Genomic DNA, 24,004 nt, shown 5'->3' with positions numbered 1-24,004 from the left:
TGTTAGACATTACAAATCCACATATGTATAGTTCAGCAGATGTAGCCTTCAGACAAAGAGTGCTGCAACAAGCAGAAGGCATATAGGTGATGACCCACCCATCAGATAGAGACACTGCCTGGAAGGTCCCAAGCATGTGTCCTCCTGCCTCAGAGAGAGAACAGACTGTTGGGCATTACTGTGAATGATCTTTCTCCTCTAGGGACAGGAGGACATCTTGGGCCTCCCAAAGTCATCGTCTCTGTATTCTTCAAGTTTTCTGCTTCTTCTCCATGAGATATTATTATTCTAGCTTTTACATCAGTTACAGTTCATTCTAGTCAAGTTGTTGAACTGCTATCGGAGCTACTTGAACTGAGGAAGGGTGACTCATACTACAGGAGAAAGAAAGTGGAAAGAATTTGTTCCTGTCTCCGTGAAGGAAGGGTTGGGAATCATCCAAGCAAGATGTCCTTCTGTCCTCAGAGAAGAAGCAGCATTCACAGTAAGTATCCAATGGTCTGTTTTAATCCACTTTTGGTCCCCATTGATAAAAAAAAACAGGGTAGAACTATCTAATAAATTCTTGGCAAATCAGAAGAACCAAATTTATAAAAATCAGTTGTAAGAGCTATGTTCTTCTGCACTAGGATAAAAAGGGAAGAATAAATGTATTTACTTGTCCCTGGCCAAGAGAAATAGCAGAGAGCTTCTTGGAGAACTTCATTTCTTCAGCAAATTTATAGAGATCAGCAGCTGGGTCTGTACCTGGCGACAGGACGAATATCAAGGGGGTGACAGCAGTGGACTCCTTAAATACCACATCCAGGTTTGCTGTCTGAAATGGAAGAAAGAAAAGGACCCTATTATTAATAACTGATAACCAATACTGGATAAATTGTTTGCTCAATCAATAAACTGCCACTTCTCTTTGATTCTATGTTGCCTACTATAGGAAATAATGCCTTGACCTGGATTGTCCAGGCTGGCCCGATCACTCCGGATCTCAGAAACAAAACAGGGATGGTCCTGGTTAGTACTTGGATGGGAGACTACCAAAGAAGTCCAGGGCTGTTCCAAAAAGGCAGGCAATGGCAAACCACACCTGCATTTCTCCTGGCTTGAAAACCCTACAGGATTGCCATAAATCAACTGCTACTTGATGACATTTTCTACTACCACAGGCAGTAAGGCTGTTGGTTATACTTCCTGTGGCACAACTCAAATTGGGATGAACTGAGAAAGGACCACTGCAAGACTGTGATGCAGTTACTCTTGCAAAAACAGATGCACTCTTATCACACCTACAATCCCACTCCCCTCCTCCAACTGTTACTGGATACCTGTGGTTCAATAAAGTTCTGCCCCAACTGTGCAGCCACAAAGTCCTGCATTGCATTGGTGACTTTGTCCCCCCGTAAACAGCGCAGAACAAGCAACTTCTGAAAGGAATCCAGTTTGGTGTTCCAAATGCCAGGTAGTGGCGCTCTGCAAAAGAGGAACAGGCTGTGTCAGGGGTGCACATTATATGCAGAAAAAGGAACACATGTAGGACCAGAAGACAAATATTGGTGGTTTCCATATGGGGAAGGGCTTGTGCAGTTTCCCAGTTGCTGATGTGGCTGTTGATAAAGTGTAGCAGTAACAGAGCTTCTACATGGCAGGTTTTACTGCAGTTTCCCTGACCTAGTCCCCTGCCAGTGTCTACTTCTCCACTGGGCCACTGGGGCTTCTGCAACTTTAAAAAAACCCTGGAACTAGAATAGCTGTTGCAAAGCTGTTGCAACAGTAAGTGTAACAGGTTCAATGAATTCTGAGGTTTCATTTTTAAGTAACCCTCAAGCCCCTTCTGTTGTAAATGTATGCTTTCCCCCTTATACCTCTGCAAAGGAAAGGGCTAAAGATTAAAAAAAGAAAAGAAAAAAACTGAAAATTCAGAGACGCCAATACACCTATTGTGACACTGGTGAATAGAAAGACATGCCATTTTTTTTTTAAATCAAGGAAACTGGCTGCCATGTGGGTGGAAAATGCCATATTTCCCACCTACATAGCAGCCATCCAGGCTTTACTGCAATCTTTCCAAAAACTCTGGAGCAAAACAGGTATGAGAAAGATGGGGAGAAAGCTGATAAAATCCCAGGAGGTACATGAATGCACCATGTTACTGTGAAGAAGCAGGAAAGAAAATCCTGCTTTCCAACAGTATCGAACCCAGAGTGGATACCCCATGTGGAAAATGACCATTGTTGACCTTAAAAACATATGCTCCTGGCATCTTTTCTGAAGAACTGCTACTTACAAACAATCTTCATAGGGAATATAACTTGAATAAATTGCAATGTACCGTAGAGGAGGGAGTCCCCAGCCAAGTAGAAGTCAACATCTACACTAGTACCCGTTTTTATGGAAAGGAGAATGACCTGTGGGGTTCAGGGCTGTCAAAAATTGCTCGGAAAGTACTCAGATTTGCCACAAAGTCATCTGCAAAGCTAGAAAAATTGTCTAGGTTGCTTAAAGCCAAGATATCATTCCATGCCCTCTCATATAGCCATTCTGGAGCTGGATTCTCTCGCACGACTTTAACAGCACCACCAGACAAAAGGTATCGCCATTCATCCTGTAAATTGGAATCACAGAGAGAACAGATTAAGCTACAAAACAGAAAACCTAGGACTTTGTCCTCAATTTTCCTTCTGTGAATCTACTGGGCCAGTGATGTGACTATGTGGAGATCCTCTTTCTGGCCCATAGATGGCAGGATTGCCATTTTTGTATCTTTTTTTGGGGGGGGGGTAACATCCAATCAGAATAAGTTGGCACCCTTAACTTTTATTTGTCTTTGGGTTGCTTCTAATAAAAGATATTACATTGCTTGTATTGTTGTCAAGATTCTGACAAGCTGACAAATAGAATCCCCCAATGCTATTCCAAAGCACAGCAGTGCTATCAACCCACTGCAGCAAAAATACACAGGAGTTCGGTAGAACCTCAAAAGCTAACAAGATTTTGTTCTAAAGTTTTTGCGGAGCAGAACCCATTCCCTCAAATGTATGTAAAGAGTCCTCACCTGTGTTTAACTAAGTGGGTTTTAGTCTGTGAGTTCTACTAGAAGAAAACCATTTTAGTTTATTTTGATACTGATGTCAGAAGCTTACTGTACTCCCTATCTCCAGTCTAAGCCTACTGAAATTCATGGGTTCAGACTGGAGTGACTCTTTTTTAACGATGTTTTTCTCTCACAGGAGGTTAACATTCAGTACTCCCCCAAATTTTGATTTCTGGAAATGAGAACATTGGAAAACAGAGCAGATCTTATTCCAAGAGCGTATACATGTAGACAGTGCAGGAGTAGTTTATACTACCTCTTAAAGAGGTACCACACCCTTTTTAATTTCTCTGTTTTCTGAAGTATTAAATAGTGTAAATAACTATTTGTTCAAATGCAATCCAAGTCTTCTTTCATCCTCATCAGAGACGGATCAAAGGGATAACAGAAAGAAGTAACATTCTCAACCTTTCAGAATACCCTTCTGTGTATCTGGACTACCAGCCAGGAAGACACCAAGCTTGCAGGACTCTATTGCCTAACAGACTGGATATGGTAAATTGTATATAACTGTCAATGGTCCAGTCAAAATGGGACAGATCTTATGATCTTAGTACCCGGGCAGAAACCTATGGGAAAAGATAGTCTTTCAGACACTCCATTCTGAAACAATGGAGGGTTCTGAAGTCAAAACCAACACCTTCAATTGGGTTTGGGAGAGGGCTGAAAGCCAGTGCAACTGCTGTAATATTAGGGTCAGATGAGCCCAATAATTGGTCCCAAACACCATTCTAACTGCAGCATTTTGCACTAGCTCAGTGGTGGCGAACCTTTGGCACTCCAGATGTTATGGATTACAATTCCAATTGGCCATGCTGGGAGGGGCTGATGGGAATTGAAGTCCATAACATCTGGAATGCCAAAGGTTTGCCACCACGGCACTAGCTGCAGCTTCTGAACACTCTTCAAGTCCTAAGTAGAGCACATTGCAACAATTTAGGCTAGTAACTAAGGCATCCTTCTTTATATTGATTGACTTGCAATTTTGGAGTCTGTTTTCTGGCCGCTTGTATCTTTTTTTATATGGAGACCTGAAGGTGATGTGGATGTTTACCACAATGAGAGCTATTTGCAGGCCTGGAAGCACAATGAGAGAGCAACTCCACACATTGAAATTGTTGCAAGAGACACCAGAGTTACATTGTGAGGGTAAACTCTGGCCAGGTTTCCCTGATGACAGAGCAGGGTATCTACACATCATACGTTTGCTGCAGAAAATGCCAGTGTAGCATTGATACTTTTAATGCCTGGAGCTGCCTTAAATCATCAGGATCTTCTACAGACATTTTGGTGAAGCATAGAGCTGCCCCTGTTGAAAAGCAATCTTGCTGCTGTTTGCCGTTGCCCAGCTACAGTTTACTTACCATGTTGATCTTGCCTTCATTCATCATAATCCGGATCCCAACTAGAAATGCAAACATCAGCTTGTGCTTCTCAAAGAGGCTGCGGCATACATTGCTGTACAGGCTGAAGGTAAGGTACTTATTGATATTTGCTATCCGCTTCTTTAGTGTGTCTGAAAATAACCAATCACAAATTGAAAATCGGAGAGTGAAAAGAAATAAATTATGCCAAAATTACTCAGAAATTAATACACTGAATTCTGACACAGCTTATGCTCACTTCTCCTGCCCTCTTCATGTGTTCATGTTCAGTCAGTCCCTATTTAGCACAAATTATACTGGTCATTGCATCCAATTCCTAAACCACAATTTAGAGCTGGTTTCTAATTCTGGTGTGGACAGTGAGCACAAACCACCATTTGCCAGTTTGTATGCAATGCCTTGCAAGATGCACTAAACAAGACACAATTAATTGAATCAGAGCACATGAGGAAGAAGGGAACATAGATGGGGACATGGCTTGGTGAACAGACTCTCCAAAAGAGCTTCATTATTCAAGAGGGACTTAGGCCAGGAGGACTGTTCTCTGAAAGTCTGTTTAACCCCTTATGGTTTCCCTTTGATGCTTGCAGTTTAAATATTGCCTGAAGATACGGGAAGTGCTAGAATGCCTGTAGAACATCACCACATATTTGTAGTTATGTTAGAGATACCTGCTCTCTCAGAGTTTGAAATTCCTGTCAGAAATATGTTGAGGAACCATTCCAGTGAATACTGGTACATGGGGTCAACGTTGGCTAGGTCTGAGACGCAGAAGAAAAGAATCTGGGTTCGGACAGCCACAGGAACATACTCCAGTCGAGTAATATCAATATCCTTTTCTGTCTGCTCAGCTACCTTCACTTTGGCCTGGAAGAGATTCAAGATCACAAAAAATGTCGATTTTTATTTCAAATTAAAAGGAATATTGAGGCTTAAATCAGACAACATGCTAGCAGATCCATGAATTAACCTCTAGCATAGGTGTAATTGTTTAGTAGCAGCAATCCTCCCTTGCCCTAGACCCTAACTGCTACTACAGTATGGTGAAAGGGAGGTATTAATACCCGATTTCATTTTCCCAACCTCAAAGTCTTTCAGTGGGGAAAAACAAGTAGACAACCTGTAGGTTTCAACTGAAAGCTAGAGTGGGGGACACATCGCTGTAGAGAAGACAAAAGAATGGTACAGTGGGATTGAAAAAAAAATCATAATCTATTCAAGGCACCCTATGCATTTCACACACTGCTTTATCAGGAGATCTATAAAGAACACGGCCCTACTCCCGCCATGGGCTTATCCAAACCAGTTACCCCCATAGTTGCTATTTACAAATATATGCTAGAGACCTACTCATGGTGGATTACAAAGCATACACCAACCTGAATTTCCCCAGCCTTTAGCTTAGATGCCTCCAACACTTTGATGAGCTCTAAATCATCAACAGGATTCCCTTCAGATGAACTTAGACGGTACAGGATCTGATCTTCTATCTCTTTCAGCTCCTGCCGCATTTTGGCGTTACTGACAATCAGCTGGTTCTTTGCCTCTTCTAAGTCAGGGCGCTCTTCTGCCACCACTTGGCCCAGTAACTGGTCCTCCAAACCACTATTTTTAAAAAAGAAAATAAATCTCACATATTATTCCTCAGGTTTCAGAGTTTCCCATTTACAGATTGAAAGGTCAGCCAATGTCACAGTCCAATCCAAATGCAACTAAGGTCTATGCCCCTGTTATGTGGCTGGATCCTTTGTTTGATCCAACCATAGGATAAAGGGGACCACCATCTTGGCACCATCTGTTAGATTAGGATTTTAATTGTTACTGTGTTTTAATTATGTTTGATATTTATTAACATATGGTTATGTAATTTGATGACTGCCAGCTGCCCTGATGCTGACTTTGTTCAAGAAAGGATTAGAAATCAAAGAAATAAAAATAAATAACCGCAGCGCCAACTTGGAATTATGGATGGGGACAGCATCAGTACCAATAAGAAAAAGGAGGACAATCTACTTTAAGCCTTCACATGGCATCAGAACACTAACTGGAGAAGAGAGGAAATCAAGAATAAAAAATGTAAGTTAATTATTGGTCAATATTTTTGAATTAATACTTTCATTATTCAGAACAATTCCACAATTTGACAGTGGATGCCAATGTATACAATGGGGTACTGGCAAAAAGATGTAAAACAATGGTTACCTGGGAGAAAGGGTGAAGTTTATTAGTGTAAGCTTGGTGGATAACTCTGGTGTGTAGTGGGGATTTGGTAGGTTGGTGGTGATATACATCTTGAAATCTTCATGATATGGAATCACCGTGTCTCCCAGTTTCAATACTGTGCTGCCCTGCTGTTTGTAAGTCTTTATATCAAGAAAAACAAAACAAAAAAGCATGACATTCTTTGCAACAAGAAGAGATAAATTCTGTACTGGACATGTATAATCTGTCAGCATTAACCGGTAAAGATATTTAGACCATGATTTTTCACAGCCAACTCTGCCCAATAAATTATTCTATTATTTTTAGGCAATATATTACCCCAATGTTCTTCATGATAGGGTATCAAAACAGCTTAGAAATGTAACTGAGGATATTTAAAAGAAACAATTTAAACAAACAAAGTACAGTTCAGGTAAATAAAAAATAAAAATAGAGAAAGCCGCATCATAGGCAGATTCTGGTCTAGTGGGCTGGTTCATTCAGGAGCTATGGATGTGAACCAACGGGCCAGATATCCCTTTAATTCTTGCCCTTTGGGTCATGCCAAAGACTTGTACATCTGGCCATTCCAAGCTTTATACCATGTGCATTTGCCACCTTAAGAATCCATTTCAGCAATCCTGTGCTGGCTTCCCATGATGTTTTTCATCTATGACAGGGGTAGGGAACCTGCGGCTCTCCAGATGTTCAGGAACTACAATTCCCATCAGCCCCTACCAGCATGGCCAATTGGCCATGCTGACAGAGGCTGATGGGAATTGTAGTTCCTGAACATTTGGAGAGCAGCAGGTTCCCTACCCCTGATCTATGACAACATAAAGGTAGTAAACCTAATAAGCCAAATCAAAATTCATTTTGAATGGAGTAAATGGATAGTGAGATGGATAGCAAGGAGTTCCATGGCCAGATTTCTGAAGAACTTCTGTTCCATTGGCTAATCCCACCCCTAACTGGATGGTTTGACTCATATCCCTAAGAATTACCTCTGGCTTTAAAGTCAAACTGAGAGTAGCCAGTTCATAGACAACTTGGCTCAGCAGCTACACCTAATTAATTAACAAACTGGGATAGATAGGAGAAAAGTAGGTGCTGGAATCTTCCTGCCTCTCAAAGTTCAATACGGACAGCATCCTTCCCAGCCCTGATAAAGGCTGCTGAGGAAGAATGTACAGTTCCACCCTAATTTCAATGTTAACCATGCCTCTTTCATTCCAGTGCCTGTTAAAATCTCTCTCTCTCTCTCTCTCTCTCTCTCTCTCTCTCTCTCTCTCACACACACACACACACACACACACACACACAAAATAATGCACCTGTTTCAATAGGACTGGCTCAAGAGCTGGATCTAATTCTTCCGCTACATTCTCAAGGAGGAAAGGCTTTCCAAAGCGAATGGCATTCTCCAAGCTGCGCAGAAAATCCCGATCACTGAGCTTGGATGTGTCTAGTCCATTATCTCTCTCCTGAAAAACAACAAGGCAGTTGTCAGCCCAGGTGATGACTGCCCCCCCCCCCCCCACACACCTTTGAGTGAATGCGGAAAGGGAGAAGAGACAGAAAACAGATTCACAGGTACATGAAAAGGAAAAGTGCACAAATATATATACATTGCTGATAAATTGAACAAAGCAGATGTCACATGGTGAAGTTCACCCAGACCTGGGCCAATCTGAACTTTTAAGGAACCAATTCAATAAGGAACAAAGATAACAATTACACTCTTTCATGGCAAGCAAAGGGGTCGCTAGAGCAGGGGTCTGCAACCTGCGGCTCTCCAGAGGTTCATGGACTACAATTCCCATCAGCCCATGCCAGCATGGAATTGGCCATGCTGGCAAGTCAAGGAAGCCTTCATGTTCAGAAGCAGTAAATGTCTGAAACATAGTGGTAGGAGGAAACATCAGGGATGATTATACCATCTATGTCCTGTTTGTTAGTCCTCCAGGACAGGTACACATGGAACTGTCCAGGTGCAGGCCAGCTGCAAAGATGAAGTAGCCAAAGCTTTCTAGAAGATATGAAGAACTGCTGCAGTGATAGGCCCTTTTGTGATGGACTTTAGGAGTAAATTGGCAGCACAACCCACAAGCTGCAGCATTGCAGCCTTCCTCTAAAAAGAATAAGCACAAGTTATGTGCTTATGTTCATTCTCCACTCCTTCCATTTTTCTGAAAAAGGCCATTTTGAAATTCTGTGAGGAACACACGGTTAAAGAAAGCTTCAGGAAATATCTTCTTTCCACAGCAGTAAAGAGTGAACTGAGGGGATGATCCTCTCCCACCTCTGTCACACGCCTGCACAGAAGCCACGAAGATGAACTTGTTGGCTGCTGTTTGAAACAGGATGCTGGCTTGATCCAGCCGGGCTCTTCTCATGTTCTTAATACTCGCAACATGAAAACTTTCCCCAAATGCCTTCGAAAGAATAATCTTATTCGTCTACTTCAAAACAAGAACCTTTTGCATGCAGAAGAGCAACAGAAAATCAAAAGTGAACTATAAAATCTAGCCAGTCAGAGATTCAGGTAACGAACAGAGCTGATCAGAGATTCAGATTCAGAACAAACAGCTGTACTTACGGTTTGCATACTTGGAAATTTCAGAGATACAGATAACAAATCTATGTAGTTACACTCATATCACAGACAGAAACATTCCCTGGGTACTGGTGAAACTGATCAATGATCTCCCAAAAGTAGAAATCCTTACTAAGTTTTTAATCCACTTGTTGGCTTGTCCCTGGGGGTCTATGAAAAGAGTCCAGCGTCGTGAGAACTGAGTTATCATTCCATTCTCTACAGACAAGTTATCATTGGGTAGACCAGAAATCTGCAGAAGCAAACAAAAGATTTAACAGACAATGCAAGGTTCCATGTATTCTGCCTCAAGCAAAAATGATCCAAGATAACCCATATTCTCCTTTCAAGAAATGCAAAATTCTGTACCCTGTACATATTGTGAAATTCAAGCAAATATGTATCTATTACCTTCTTTTGCATAATTTATATTGCTTCAGATAGTCATGGGGAGAACAAGTAGCTATCTAGGATTTAAAAATACCAGCCCTTGACTGACTGAAATTATACTTGGCTGCATCTGCACCTTCTGCAGGAACTGCCTCAGCCAGCATTAAGCCTCTGCTGCTGGGAGATAAATTTAGCTTCAATATAAACAGATTCTAGCAATGTTGAATTCTTTCCTGTGCAAAATTTAGCAAACAGTTTGTTCGATATAGAAATCTGTCCTGGTTGTCATTTGTTTCTGGGAATAATTCAAAGCCCTAAATGGTTTGGGATCAGGACACTTGAAAGACTATCTTCTCGCATTCTGTCCAGTCTGCCAGCTCATGTCTCCCTCCCAAGTCCTGCTTCTGCCTCTCCTTGCATAGGTGCTACTGTAAAGTACTGTAAATAAAATAAAATGCTAAAACCAGGGGACATACGTTGAAAATGCTGGGGGAAAGAATTAGGACTAATAAAAGGAAACATTTCTTCACGCAACGCGTGATTGGTGTTTGGAATATGCTGCCACAGGAGGTGGTGATGGCCACTAACCTAGATAGCTTTAAAAGGGGCTTGGACAGATTTATGGAGAAGTCAATCTATGGCTACCAATTTTGATCCTCCTTGATCTGAGATTGCAAATGCCTTAGCAGACCAGGTGCTCAGGAGCAGCAGCAGCAGCAGCAGGCCATTGCTTTCACCTCCTGCATGTGAGCTCCCATAGGCACCTGGTGGGCCACTGCGAGTAGCAAAGTGCTGGACTAGATGGACTCTGGTCTGATCCAGCAGGCTCGTTCTTATGTTCTTAAAGTGCCCCCCCCCCCCCCGCCCTTTCCCAGAGAAACACTGGGATCTTTAATAGTCTTTTTACAGCCATAGCTTTTTGGAATATATATATAAGTAACATAAAAATCATTCAGTATGCCCCATGCACACCCCCAGACACCATCACCGTACCTGCCATGAACGGATTTTCACTGGATCTCCAAGTGTGGCTATCAGGTTTGGTTCTTTGGTGTGTGGAACTTGATGAACCTTTAACTTATTTATCCATTCCTCAAAAAGTGATATACGGTATTGACCCTATCAAGGAAAATCATGAAGCATTCATATGAAATTTATGCATTTTAGCCCTTGTGGCCTTCCTCAGTGGTCAGTAACAACATTTCAAAAACACACATTCAACAGTTGGGGTAAAAATCCAAATCACGAGTTGCTGCTTCAATGTGTAATGTATAAAGATTTAACAAGTAGGCCTAAGGCCTTCTTCTATACCAGTTGCACAGACAACTGTAATCTTCAAAATTATTTTGAATCTGATATTGGACTGCCAGTATCTCTGAGTGCGTGTAACATAAACTGTAAATTGCAATGAAGGGAGCTCCCCTGTGGAAATGTTCTCTAATCAGTCTGTTAGCTTTCTGGCAACTGTTTCCCAGCTGCTCAGCCACACAACTTACAAAGTAAATTTGGATGGAGGGCTTGACCATACAGGGAATGTATACTCTCCTGGGAAGGTCGCTGTGCATGGGGTCAGCACTGCAGTGCAAAGTGCCAGTTTACTGTGTTAGGAACAAGCCCAATGTGCAAAGTGTTAGCTCCAAGTCCTGCCCCACCCACCACCAAGGGTGTCCCATGGTCATACTAAGTCTGCATGTCTGGTAGCTGTCAGACAGCATCCCAGGCCTTGCACCTTAACTGATGGGAGATATACAAGTCTGGAAAGGTGTTAATGTAGTGGGAGGAGCCCTGCTATTGGCTGTTACTCAGGAGGTGGACTGGCTTCAACCACCACCCTATTGGCCAGCCACCTGGTCAGCTTCCAGAGCTGACTGTGGCCATGGAGGGGCTGCACCAATGGGGGGCCATTTTCGCAGACTACTCATGCAGCCCTACGGACTTCACCAGGGGTTTTGCTGGTGCATCTTTGAGCCAGGAAAAGCGGGTGTTCCTGACTCAGAAGGGCTCAGGGAACCCACAGCAGCCCCAACCCTAGGAATGCCCTCTTTGGTGCCAGTGTAAGCCCCTTTGCTGGAGGTTTGCCATCACAATGGCTGTGCCAGCGCCCTGAGTCGGGCTCCCACGTAACTCCCCAGGATTGGCATTTGTGCCACATTACTGTTGTAAATGCCCCCACAATGGCGCAAGTTGCATTTATGGTACACCAGGATCATGTTGCCTCCACAGCATTTTAAACCCCCCCCCCCCCCCCCCCCAATTGTGCTGGAATTTGCCTAATCTTTATTTGTTCAAAAAGGCTCAGGGTAAATATCTACTGTCTAAAAGCTAAACTTTAGCAGATAATTATTACAAAACATCCCAACTCTTAAAAATAGAAAAGCTTAGAGCCTTTGGAAGATGATTAAGGTTCAGTGACTGCTAAGAAGGAGAGCTCCTGGACCAGGAAGTGGCTACCAGTGGGATTTCGCTGCAGCACCCATTCATTCTCAGTTGTTAAGAAGAACAGGAAGGACCTTGTGCAGGTCCTCTCAGGGTCACACTGTACATTAAATAGATGCACAATTAGAAAACAGAAAACATTTGATTCAGTTGTGTTTCCCAGCCTACCTCAGATACAGACAACAGGCAGTTGTGAGACAGGCAAGTGGAGAGAAAAATTCAACCATTTTAAGAAAATAAAGCATTTCTTTTGCTCACTGTGAAAGCTCCCAGGTATGCTATAAAGCCAGCTGAAACCAGAACATCTCCAGAAATGTTGTTGATCATATAATCCAGATTCTGGACTGTTTCCTGCCAACGCACCCTTTCATCAGCTAGGCCATTAATTAGCTGGAGAAAAGACATGCATAAATTTAGTTTCTTCCTCCTGTTCACCAAACATCTGCACAAAATGTCACAGACAGACAGCAAGAGGGATCTCGATCCTGAAAACAGCAACTGAGAGATGGAAAATGCAACTGCAGGTCTTCTTTCCAACTGAGGTTAATATCACAAGCCTGCCCTAAGCTAGGGCAAGGCAAATCTTTGTGGAAAGAGATAATGCATACAGGTTTATAACCTGTGGATTGTACCTATTACATTTATAGCTGTGCAGATGCTGCCATTGCTTTTCTAATGTGGCCTACTTCCATTTTTTCATCCATCCACTATTCCTATCTGCTGAGGTAAAAATGATTCTATTTTGCCCCAAAATATGTGCAAGGAGAAAGCGTGAGAAGACACTGGAGAAGGAGAAGTCCAGGAAAAACTATGGCTGTCTTGCTGCTCACAACTCCAGAGCCCAAGATGCTTCAGTTTTTGCAGTCATGCCTACTGGAATGCGGCAACTTGGCTCAGTCCCTTACCTTGTCAGCCCGGCCCAGCCTCTGCTCACACTGTTCACACTTCATTTCCAGCTCTTCTTTTGTGGCTAAGGTGCCTCTGTATTTGGCCTGCAAATGGGCAATGCCGTCCTCCACTTCTCTTAAGCGTTCCTTGGCCTCATCCAGGACCTTCTGGGTAGCCTGTAGATCTTCTTCTGCTTCCCGAAGGGCTTGCTATGGAAAAAGCAATTGTTGTGAGCCCCAAATGGTGCACTTTGTGAGCCCCAAATGGTGCAAGCAGCTTTTAATTACAGCTGCTTTTCCTTAGGAGACCCCTACAGAATTGAGAGGGGGCTCTTTTAATTACAAAGATTATACTGAATAAGTTTTAAGAAGCTCAGCTGCAGTCCTTACTCGCTTTGGCTCCACGGCTTTGGCCACAAAGTGATACTTATGCATGGCCCGAACCCACTGGCAGATAGACGTGCAGGCTTTGGATACTTTGGCTATGGCTGATGGCAGAAATTCTTCACTATCGATATAAGGCTGGATTGATTTGATTACTGTATCTGCAATGTTATCCTGGAAAGACAATTAAAAAAAGAAAATGAATTGCTGAGAGCCTCAATGGTTGAAAGGCAATCACATTTGATGGACACCTTAAAAGAAGATTCAGGAATCACTATTTAATGCTTATAACGTGTTAATCTGTATGGAAGGTGTACCATGTTCCATTAGCAAGCAGACTGCATAAACTAAAGAAGTAGATATTATCCCACAAAATAAGCAAGAAAATTTGTTCATTGTTTTGCATGGACTGATTTACATTCTTTATAATATTTGTATGAGCCTACTTGCATATAAATATTTTGAGGATGCTTTAAATTTTTGGATTGAAAAGTTGTATATTTATGCACCCAGTAGATTGTTTTGGGTTGCCTAGGTTCCACTTTTTGATTTCTTTGTATGGTATTGTCCCCGGTAGACCTGCTGTTTACTTTGGTGAAAGTTCAGGGGAGTCAGCCCTGAGGCAGCCCTGCCTTATGGCAAAAAGTATGTTGGTAGTGGGCTCAAACAGTGTTCATTCCTTAAAGATGGCAGCTTTACAGCCAAAAAGCAATAAAAGTTTGATAAGAAAGTCAAAGCACACTGAACTTCTTGTGACTCTCCTATCTTTCCTCATATCAGACATAAAAACAAAAGCAACTTCAGCTGTCTCCTCCCGCAGATGGAAAACAAGCCATCACCCACTTTTATATACTATTCAGGCAAGAGCCATGAGCTGGGTTGACCAAGTTGTCTAGTCAATATCAAGGCAAACAAGAAAACACCCCATCGTATCCCTAAACAGGGTGTAGCATCACTTCCTTTCTTTCATTCCACAGCCCATTTGGGGCATAAAATAGTGATAGAAGTACTACCCACCCCCCCCACCCCCCGCCGTGAATATCTATATATTTAATTCCCAACTATTCACCCTGTCTACAGATACTTAAATTCATAGATGGGGAATGCTTCCCCCAACAGGTTTTTCTGTTACAAAATTGAGATGAAAAGCTTTTAACTCCATGAAGATAAACACAGGAACAGGTGGAAACCTTTTTTCTCCTTACTGCTAAGTCACAGTTAATTTAGGGTGACCTTGTAAGGTTTTCAAGGCAAAAGACATTTCCTGCCTCTGTAATAATGACACTGGTTTTCTTTGGAGGTCTCCCATCCTAATACTTGCCAGGGTCGATCCTATTTAGTTTCTGAGATCTGAGGAGCTCAGGTTAGCCTGGGTTATCCAGGTCAGGGTACTGACAGCCCTACTACTACTTATTGTTCAAAACATTTGTGTGTATGCGAGAGTATACATGAGCACAACCATATTGATTACTTACTTTATCATATTTAAAAAGGCTTTCAAGAAATTTCCCTGGGTCCTGAAGAAGACCTTTGCCGGGCTCCCAGTAGTCATCTATCTTAGAGCCTGGCTTCTCTCCTGCCACTTTCTTGGGCTTGACGGCCTTCATAATGCAGACAGCTTCAATCACCAGTTTCACTCCCAGTGGAGGACGCTGCATTGCTCGCACCTAGTTGAGGCAATGAGAAAGGAATGGATCTGTAATGGTTCAGAATAGAGCACTACCTGACGCAGAGCACTCCCAACTATTGTTCACTGTTAAGAAACAAAAGAAGAGTTTATCTGATCTTTAATACAATGTGCAACTGTGTTCTTGAATACTCTCTCATTATTTGTTCTGATGTATTAGACATACTATCTAACCTGAAATATGAAATACTTAAAGGTCCCCTCCTAAAACATAAAGATTAAATAAATTCATAACAGATATGTACTCCTTGCAATCAAACTGCAATGGCTATAATGCTAAACTTGCAGTGTTACACCCTTCTAAGTCTACCGAACTTTACTTACACTAGCCACCCAGAAATAACTCCAATGAAATCGTAATAGATCATGATTTTATCTCATTCTTCCTCTAAGGTGCCGATGGGTTCCCTCTCTCTTCCATTTTATCCTTATAATAACCATGTGATATACACAGGTGGGCCAATTCAAAGTAATTCAAAATAATTCAGTGCTGTGAATGTCAGCGTTTGCATAGGAAGATAAAAGCCCCATGGTACAGAGTGTTAAGCTGCAGTACTGCAGTCAAAGCTCTGCTCGCGACCTGAGTTCAGTCCTGACAGAAGTTGGTTTCAGGTAGCAAGCTCCAGGTGGACTCAGCCTTCCATTCTGAGGTTGGTAAAAGGTATACACATCATGTTGGGAATAAAGTGTAGACAACTGGGGAAGGCATTTGCAAACCACTGCATAAACATAGTATGCCTAGTAAGCATCAAGATGTGACATCACACCATTGATCAGTAATGACCTGGGGATGGTATGGCAGACTACCTTTACCTTTACAGGAAGATACTAACATTTAAGATGTGTTGTTTGATTTCTGACTATAAATGAGAGTCAGAATGGTGTAGTGATTAGAGTGTTAGATTAAGATCTGAGAGACCCAGTTTGAATCCTCAGTCTGCCTTGGAAGCTTGCTAGGAAATATTGGACCACAAACACTCTCAGTCTAACCTACATCATGTGCTGCTTTGGGTGCATATTGGTGAGAAGGGCAAGGTATACCTGAAGTAAAAATTAATTTATGTTGGGGTCTGAAACAGGGACAAGAGACACTGAGTTCTCTTATTCTACTTTACATCCCGAGAGACTTGCTAAGTATCTCTCAGAATAAGATGTCCTTGTCTTTAATACTCCTTCCCCCCAGTTAATTTTCATCCTAGCCCACTCATTCCTTATTCCACAATAGCAATTACTTCCATAGAACTGCTAGTTATTGGGTCCTTTTCTGGACTGTCAATAAACATAAGCAAGACTGTAACTTTTTAGACAATGAAGGTATGTCCTCTGTAGATGAAAAGGGGCCTAAGTGAGAAGAAAAGAGATTGAAATCAAGCAATATACTATTTACAAGGAAAGTCTATGTCACAAAACATTTAATGATAAAAGATGTCACCTCTCTGAAACTACATTGTACATATTCTGATGTTGAATGTGGCTGATTCTTGAGGTCTGAAATATTGTCTGTTGGAACTGATTTAACTTACACGTTGCAGAATGTGACAAGAAGCAAAGGAGGATGAAGTTTACCTTTAATAGTTATCCAGAAAAGAGGATTCCCCACTCTGCTCCACCTTGTATAAAAAGCTGCAGCTACAATGAAAGGAACAGAAACCTTCTCCTTCATAAAACCTTTCACTTGCTGCCTGAAAACTACATGGCAATGGGCCAAACTAGACGTGAATGATATCACAGGCTGCTATCAGTCAATGAAGGTACATTACACTCACAGGTGATACTGATTTAGATTGATTGGGAATATGGAGGGGGGGGGGGAAGGCTTTAACTCTTCTGTTTCCTCATGGATTCACTAAGCTTGCATCAGTCATCAGAGCATTAAAGGAAAAAATGATACAGTTGTAATAAAGCTTCAGGTAGTTGACAAGGTTCAGTCATGAATCTTGTAGGATCTTGTCTGTTTTGAGCCACGTTTGCAGGTATGAATGGGAGCAGTTTTGAAGTTATCACTTGGTGTCAGTCACTGTCTGAGTTTACCCGTGACTATTGTAGTGTTTTTACAGGCTCATCTTATACATATTTACTTGGAACCCCCACTCTGTTCAGTGAAGTTTAATTCCAGGTAAGTGTGGACAGAAGTCTAGCCTTAATAAAGCCATATGATGGAAAGAAAATTTGATGTATTTCAATGTTTTCTAATCAATAGGTGAATATTCAGAGAAAGGAGATGGGGACACTGACTATTTACTTCTCTTAAGAGATGAATCATACAATGAGTCTTAGAGACCTAAAATCATGTACTATATTCTTGCTTTATGTATTATGTATTATATTCTTGCTTTACTCTTTATTATTAAATTATGTGCTATATTCTTGCTTTATGTATTATGTACTACATTCTTGTTTTACTCTTTGTTATTTCCCATGAATACCAAGCTAAATCTGTACATAAAAAAGAAATAGTAAGGGCAGATGAAAGGCATTGTAATAATATAATGTTTGCACTGCATGCATTTAATACATTTCTACCTAACTTTTCATGTGACCGTAAGCAGCTGAACAGCACCTTTATATCAACACCTCATAGTTACTGTTATATAAAATAAGAGATGAGACTCGAGGTTGCAGAGGTAAGTTTTAAAATAGAATGGCCAATGAGTAACTGCTGTTTCTTGTGATTCACCACTATATTCAAAATATACAACTTGTCAATAATTCACAATTAAATATGCAAATGCATACATTTTTTAAACTGATCTAGCACACTATATTCTGATTCTGTAATCTAGATTCTGATATAACTTTGAAATTTAGGGTAACATGTGTGGAACAGAAGGGAGGTAAAATCTAAGAGTCAGAGAGGGGTGTGACACAGAAACAAAAGACAACAGTATAGTGTCAATGGGATGGAATAAACATGGAGCCCTAAAAATCCTGCTCAGCCCTTCTTACTCACAGTCAAAACCTGCAAACTGCTTTTTAAGTGTTTAAAATGTAAAAGTTGGGACTCTAGAGAAAGAGTTCTTAATCAGACAAAAAGTCCAGGGTGTGCATAGCAATACTATGAAGGAGCAACAAGCACAAATCCCTGCATATAATAAACAAAACATGTCTGCTTTTCCTCAGGTTAAGAACAACCAAAACATGGACACCAGGAGGCGCTCCAGGGCTTTCTTACTGGATATTGTTGACAGAGGAGCAGAGTTTGTGGAAACCCTAAAAATGATCTACCCCATGGCAAAGGGTCTCCACGAGAAGGACTTTGACTGGCTATTTGACTACCCTCAGGCGGAGCAATTTCTTGAGTGGTTCTGCAACACAGTGGGGGAGGACAATGTGTTGAACCCTGCTGAAGTGGAGGCCTATGAGAAACTGTTAATTTCTGAGAAGGCTGTTTTGGAGGATGAAGCACTGGCTCAAGTGCTGAAGACCTGCCACCAGTCCTCTCTGCTAAAGCACGTTCTGCAGGAGAATGAAGTCCTCTCCCTTGAGACCATGGAGCAAGAGATGAGGATGTTAAGGAAGCAACATGCCCATCAGATAAAGAGGCACAACAAGCTCCAGATTCGTACAGCAAGCTTGAAGCAGGAGCTGTGCCATCTGGCAGAGAAGAAAGAGAAAGCAAGCAAGGAGCTGAACAAGGCACACATGGAGCTGCAGCTAGCAAACTTTCAAACCAATGATATTCTCACCCAGACTGGCAAGGTAGCAAAAGAACTGGGGCAATGGTACAGGGAACCTGGACATAAGCCCCTGCAAGCATCACAGGCAAAGGCAGATTTAGGACATTACCTAGAGGCAGAAGAAAAGTTCACTAAGGCTTTATTCAGATTTATCCCAAAGTTCCTGCCAGATCCAATCACTGATATCGAGGCTGATAAAACCATGCCAGGAGACAAGGGGCACAAAAGCTATCAGGAACTGCTGGGAAAACAAACTACAGCAGGACTAGTTCAGAAAGTGCTGCAAGGAAACAAAGATGTACCTCATGATAAAGATTCTGAAAACCATGAAATGACCACTGGAGCACTCAAGGGCCAAGTTACCTACCAGGGGAAGCTGATCAGTCAAGGTAAGTTAGAACATGACCTGAAAGCTCTTCTAGAAGACATAGACCATCTCAAGCTGGAGAACTTCAGTAGTGAGTCACTGGCTGTTCAGCATAGTGGCCGAAGAGTGTTCACACGAGCAGTACCTGACCAAATGGAGAATCTGAATGACAGCCACCTAGGCAACTACCTGCAAGAACTGGGCCGCATGGAATTCGCTTACATGTGCAATCAGAGAGCACTAGTCATGGTCTCTGCAGACATTAAAGGAAGTTGGGCTTGCTTGCAATGGGCAAATAAGACTTTGAAGGCCAGCAAAGGAAAAAAGGTAAGTCATTTGCTTTCAGTATTTGGTACATAACTGTGGAATAAGAGTAACATTTTGAACAGGCTTGGGGGGAAAACATTCTGTTTCTTTAATAGAGGCTTAATTTAGAAACTGACCTTATTTATTCCATGAAACCAAGAGCTTTAACTGCCAGTTTCCACACAAAGAAGAAAAACATGCCATCAAGGCACAACTGACTTGTGGCAGTTCTGTCCCTGAAGCATTTCAGGCAAGAGATGAACAAAGGTTTCTTGTTTTTGTTTTGCCATTGTCTTCCTCTGAATAGCAACCTTAGTCTTCCTTGGGGATCTTCCTTCCAACCCTGCTTAGCTCCTTCTCTTCTTCTTTCCCTTTTCTCTTTCCCTTTCCCTTTTCCCTTTCATTTCTTCCCCTCCCCTTCTCTTCCCTTTCCCCTCTTCCTTCAGTTTTCCTTACTTTCAAGTGCCATCTTGAAATGAAATGGTTGGATTCAGTTTAAAACTGTTATGAGTTTTAATTTAATTTAATCTTAAGTTAAATTGGAATTGTACATTTTATCCGTCCATCCCACACGCCCACGAAGGGCTTTGGGCGATGTACAAACAAATAAAACATCATAAAACTTTAAAACAAACATAAACCTAAAAACCTAAAAACAAATCAGATGGCAAACTCTACTTCCTGGGAGCAGCCCCATTCAACTTTAGTATAGGGAATGGCACAAACACATCAGCGGCTGTCTCCCCTAAAGGCAAGGTGGAACAGCTCTGTTTTACAGGCCCTGTGGAACTGCCCAAGGTCCTGCAGGACCCGGATGGTTGGAGGCAGAGTGTTCCACCAGGCTGGGGCCAAGGCGCTGAAGGCTCTGGTCCAGGTGGAGGCCAGCCGCATCAAAGAGGGCCCAGGGACCACCAGCAAATTGGCCTCTGCTGAGTGCAGAGGCTGTGTGGGGACATAGAGAAAAAGACATGGCTATTGAGGAAATTTTGGAAATTGACCCAAGCCTGTATAGGGCAGGGAAGTATATAAACCAAATAAAATAAATAAAATAGATGGGGAAGAGTAGACCTGCCATATTTTCCCCACATGAACTAAACTATGAGAGTCAGAAACACGTATTATTCTTGTCACAGAAATACCTGCTTTGCTCTGCTTACAGCCAAGCTGTGACTTGATTTTGTATTTTCAAACCAGTTTCTGAATACTATTAAAGTGTAACTTTCTCTCTCTCTCTCTTCACTGTGCATTAAGCTTTCTTTGGGTTTTCTTGCTTCTCCCTATATTCCCCTTCCAACAGCAATCATTTCAGGATGATAGAAAGGGTTTTTTTTTTAAATTGGCTGTCTCTGGAGTGACAAACCCTGTATGAAACTGACATAACATTGATATGGTCTAGCAAAGTAACACTAAACCAGAGATCAGAAAAAAAGGTGACAGACAACCTTTCCAAATGGAGATTCACAGAAACAACAAGGAAGCTGCAGGTGGGCAAAATGATCAGCTTAGCTAGGGACACATTGCAGGAGATTTCCTGTGCAACCAAGAGACTACAACGAAGCCCCACTGCAAAACAAACAACTACAGGGAGGCCTGAGACAGAGGGTAGCAATCAGTGAGAGAGCTTACATACACTGTTGGTTGGTGTATGGTGTCCCATAAGGGTTAATTCTCTAGCCAATATTGTTTAACATCTATTTGTAACCCCTTACCGGGTTAATCTGGAGGTTTGGATTGTGTTGTTATCAGTATACTGATCACACCCAGTTATGTCTGTTGATGGACGATAATCTGGAAGTTGTCTCAGAAGTTCTGGCTAGTTGTTTGGGGACCATGATGGAAAGGACGAAAGAGAGTCACCTGAAGTTAAATCTAGTGAAGACGGGGATCATGTGGCTGGACTGAAGGGAGTTGATTGGGGAGTGCTGGTTGCTAACCCTGGACAGCGTGCAGCTAGCAGCTGCATCGACTGTCAAAAGAGTTTGGGTGTGCTCCTGAATGCCTTCTTGTCTATGGAGGCAAAGGAAGTGCATACCACTCAGGTGGCATTTTTCCATCTTCACTGGGCAAAGCAGCTGGCACCCTATTTTCTCTAGACCAATCTAGCCACTGGGATCCATGTGATGGTCACCTCTAGGTTAGACTACTGCAATTTGCTCTATGCAGAGCTACCCTTCGGTCTGCTCCAGAGACTCCAGTTCATCCAGAGTGCAGCAAGGGTCTTTATGGGACCTGACAGCAAATGCATACTCAACCTGTGGCCAGTGGTGGGATCAAAATTTTTTAATAACAGGTTCCGATGGTGGTGGGATTCAAACAGTGGCGGCGCCGCACACACGCACCTCCAGTCCCTATTGGGCAGAGAGGTTGCTTTAGTAACCCCTTCTTGGAACTCAGAAAAAATTAGTAGCCACTTCTAGAGAAGTAGTGAGAACTGGTTGGATCCCACCTCTGCCTGTGGCGTAGCAGCTGCATAGGCTTTGGGTGGAGCACCAAATCAGATTCAAGGTTCTTGTATTAACATGCAAAGCCCTAAATGGTATGGGACTAGTGTACTTGTGGGAACTTCTTTCTTGGTATGTCCCCCAAAGATTGCTCTGTTCAGCGAATTCTAACCTATTAGTAGTTCCCAGTCCCAGGGAAGTCCGGCTGGCCTCAACCAGGGCCAGGGTTTTTTTTGGCTCAGAGCCCAGCCTGATGGAACACACTGTCTAAAGAGACCAGAGTTGTTCTAGCTGGCATATGGTTGAGGCAGGTATAGTTAACCATCTAGGCCCCCCCTCCAATCTCTGACTATAAATTATAATAGTCAGCTTTATTAGGCCCTCACGGGTGCAGCTGTTGTCTATTTGTTTAAATGTTATTGAATTAGAAACTTAAATGTCACTTGGCTTTATGATATTTTTAAAGATTTTATTAGAAGTTTTAAATGTTTTTTATGTGTTGTGAGCTTCCCCGAGTCTGGAAGGGGAGGGGTGGCATGTTAAATTGAATAAATAAATAAATAAATAAATACATAGTGAAAGAATATATAATGGAATGGATTATGAATTTAGGGTATAACATACAAATGGAACAATGGGAGAATATGTGGTTAACAGGTGTCAAATTTACTTTAAGTTCTAGGTCAGGGGTCTGCAACTCATGGCTCCGGAGCCGCATGCGGCTCTTTCAGCCTTATACTGCGGCTCTGAGTGGCCTGGAGGGTAGCGTGGACATGTCCCTCCAAAGCAGCCACCATCCCCCGCTCTGCCATCCCCTTGCCTGCTTCGCGGGGCACAGGGGGTTTCCTTGCCTGCCGCTGCTGCCTCCCGCAACGCGAGAGGCAGCGGCACCGGGCAGGCTGCAGACGCCATCCCCCTCTGCCCCATGGAGCAGGCGGCTACCTGCTCCATGGGGCAGAGGGGGTTTCCCTGCCCAGCGCCTTTGCCTCCAGTGCTGGAAGGAAAGGTGAGTGGAGGGGCTGAACCGTAGGCGTCTCCATGCGGAACCACCTCTCCGGCTCGGTAGATCTTCAGGGCCGTGGAAAATTGGTCCCGATGGCTCTTTGGGTGGTAAAGGTTGCCGATCCCTGTTCTAGGTTTAAAGAGAACTTTATGATGTATTGATGGTACTTATCACCGGAGAAATTAGCCAATATGTTAAAAAATGTTTCAAATCAGTGTTGGAAATGCAAACATAATGAAGGCTTACTTTATCATTTATGGTGGACTTGTAAGGATACTAAAAAAATTTTGGATGCAAATTCATGCAAAATCCAGAAGTTTTTAAAGAGTAATATACAGAAAACCAGTAATGAATCTTTTGAGTTTTATAAACAGGCAGTTTAAAAAAAAGGAAGTTTGTTTTTACATATGGTATTGTGGAAAAAATGAAAGAAACAACAAATGAAAAATTTCATCCATAGCTACAACTGAATATTGGCTTGTGAAACTGTTGCAGAGGCATACCTAAGCAAACTGGAGCCCTGGGCAAAACCTGAGTTTGATGCCACCCTCCCCCATCGTGACCAAACAATGATTTTTTACACCAGGTTGTTTCAAAGTCACCATCACATTATAGAACATCCCCCAACTCACAAATCTGAACACAGCAATGGGCCATGCCACATAGCAGAAATAATTTTTGGAAAACATTTTCAAAATGCTTTCAAAATGTTTTATTACTGCTATGAAAACATTTTATAGTGTTGTATCCAGTCCACGCAATTGGGGGAAACAGCATCACTTTCAATGTTATTTAAACTGGGGACCCCAGATTCTCCCTTTAAGGTGGATTTAAAAGGAGAATCTGGGCTCCCTAGTTTAAACAAGTGATGCTGGAATCCACCCCCAAACAGCATCATTTTCAATGGTGTTTAAACTAGGGAGCCCAGATTCTCCTTTTAAATCCACCTTAACAACAGTGAAAGTGATGCTATTTTGGGGTGGATTCTCCCCCACCCTGAAACAGCATCCCTTTCAATGTTAAAACTGGGGACCTCAGATTCTCCCTTTAAATCCATGCCGAAGGGGGTGGATTTTATAATAATAATAACCTTTATTAGGCATTGAGAGAATAAAAGAAGGAAAGAAAACAAGCATTGGCAGGAAGGGAGTGGAT

At 42.3% G+C, this 24,004-nt stretch overlaps 1 protein-coding gene across 1 annotated transcript in view; it reads right to left on the bottom strand.

Annotated features, from left to right (window-relative positions):
* DNAH1 (dynein axonemal heavy chain 1) overlaps positions 1-24,004 on the bottom strand; it is a 181,904-nt gene that overhangs the window by 13,362 nt on the left and 144,538 nt on the right. The window contains 14 exon segments of the mRNA XM_048487348.1: positions 659-817; positions 1,323-1,467; positions 2,403-2,599; positions 4,453-4,604; positions 5,145-5,340; positions 5,853-6,078; positions 6,676-6,836; positions 8,010-8,159; positions 9,405-9,524; positions 10,655-10,780; positions 12,356-12,487; positions 13,003-13,194; positions 13,375-13,542; positions 14,844-15,035. Coding sequence (XP_048343305.1) covers positions 659-817; positions 1,323-1,467; positions 2,403-2,599; positions 4,453-4,604; positions 5,145-5,340; positions 5,853-6,078; positions 6,676-6,836; positions 8,010-8,159; positions 9,405-9,524; positions 10,655-10,780; positions 12,356-12,487; positions 13,003-13,194; positions 13,375-13,542; positions 14,844-15,035 — 2,316 coding nt within the window.

Source organism: Sphaerodactylus townsendi, linkage group LG03 (assembly GCF_021028975.2).
Source record: "Sphaerodactylus townsendi isolate TG3544 linkage group LG03, MPM_Stown_v2.3, whole genome shotgun sequence".
Lineage (NCBI taxonomy): Eukaryota > Metazoa > Chordata > Lepidosauria > Squamata > Sphaerodactylidae > Sphaerodactylus > Sphaerodactylus townsendi.
Note: the sequence above shows the minus strand (reverse complement) of the source record. Positions and strands in the feature narration are given on the sequence as shown.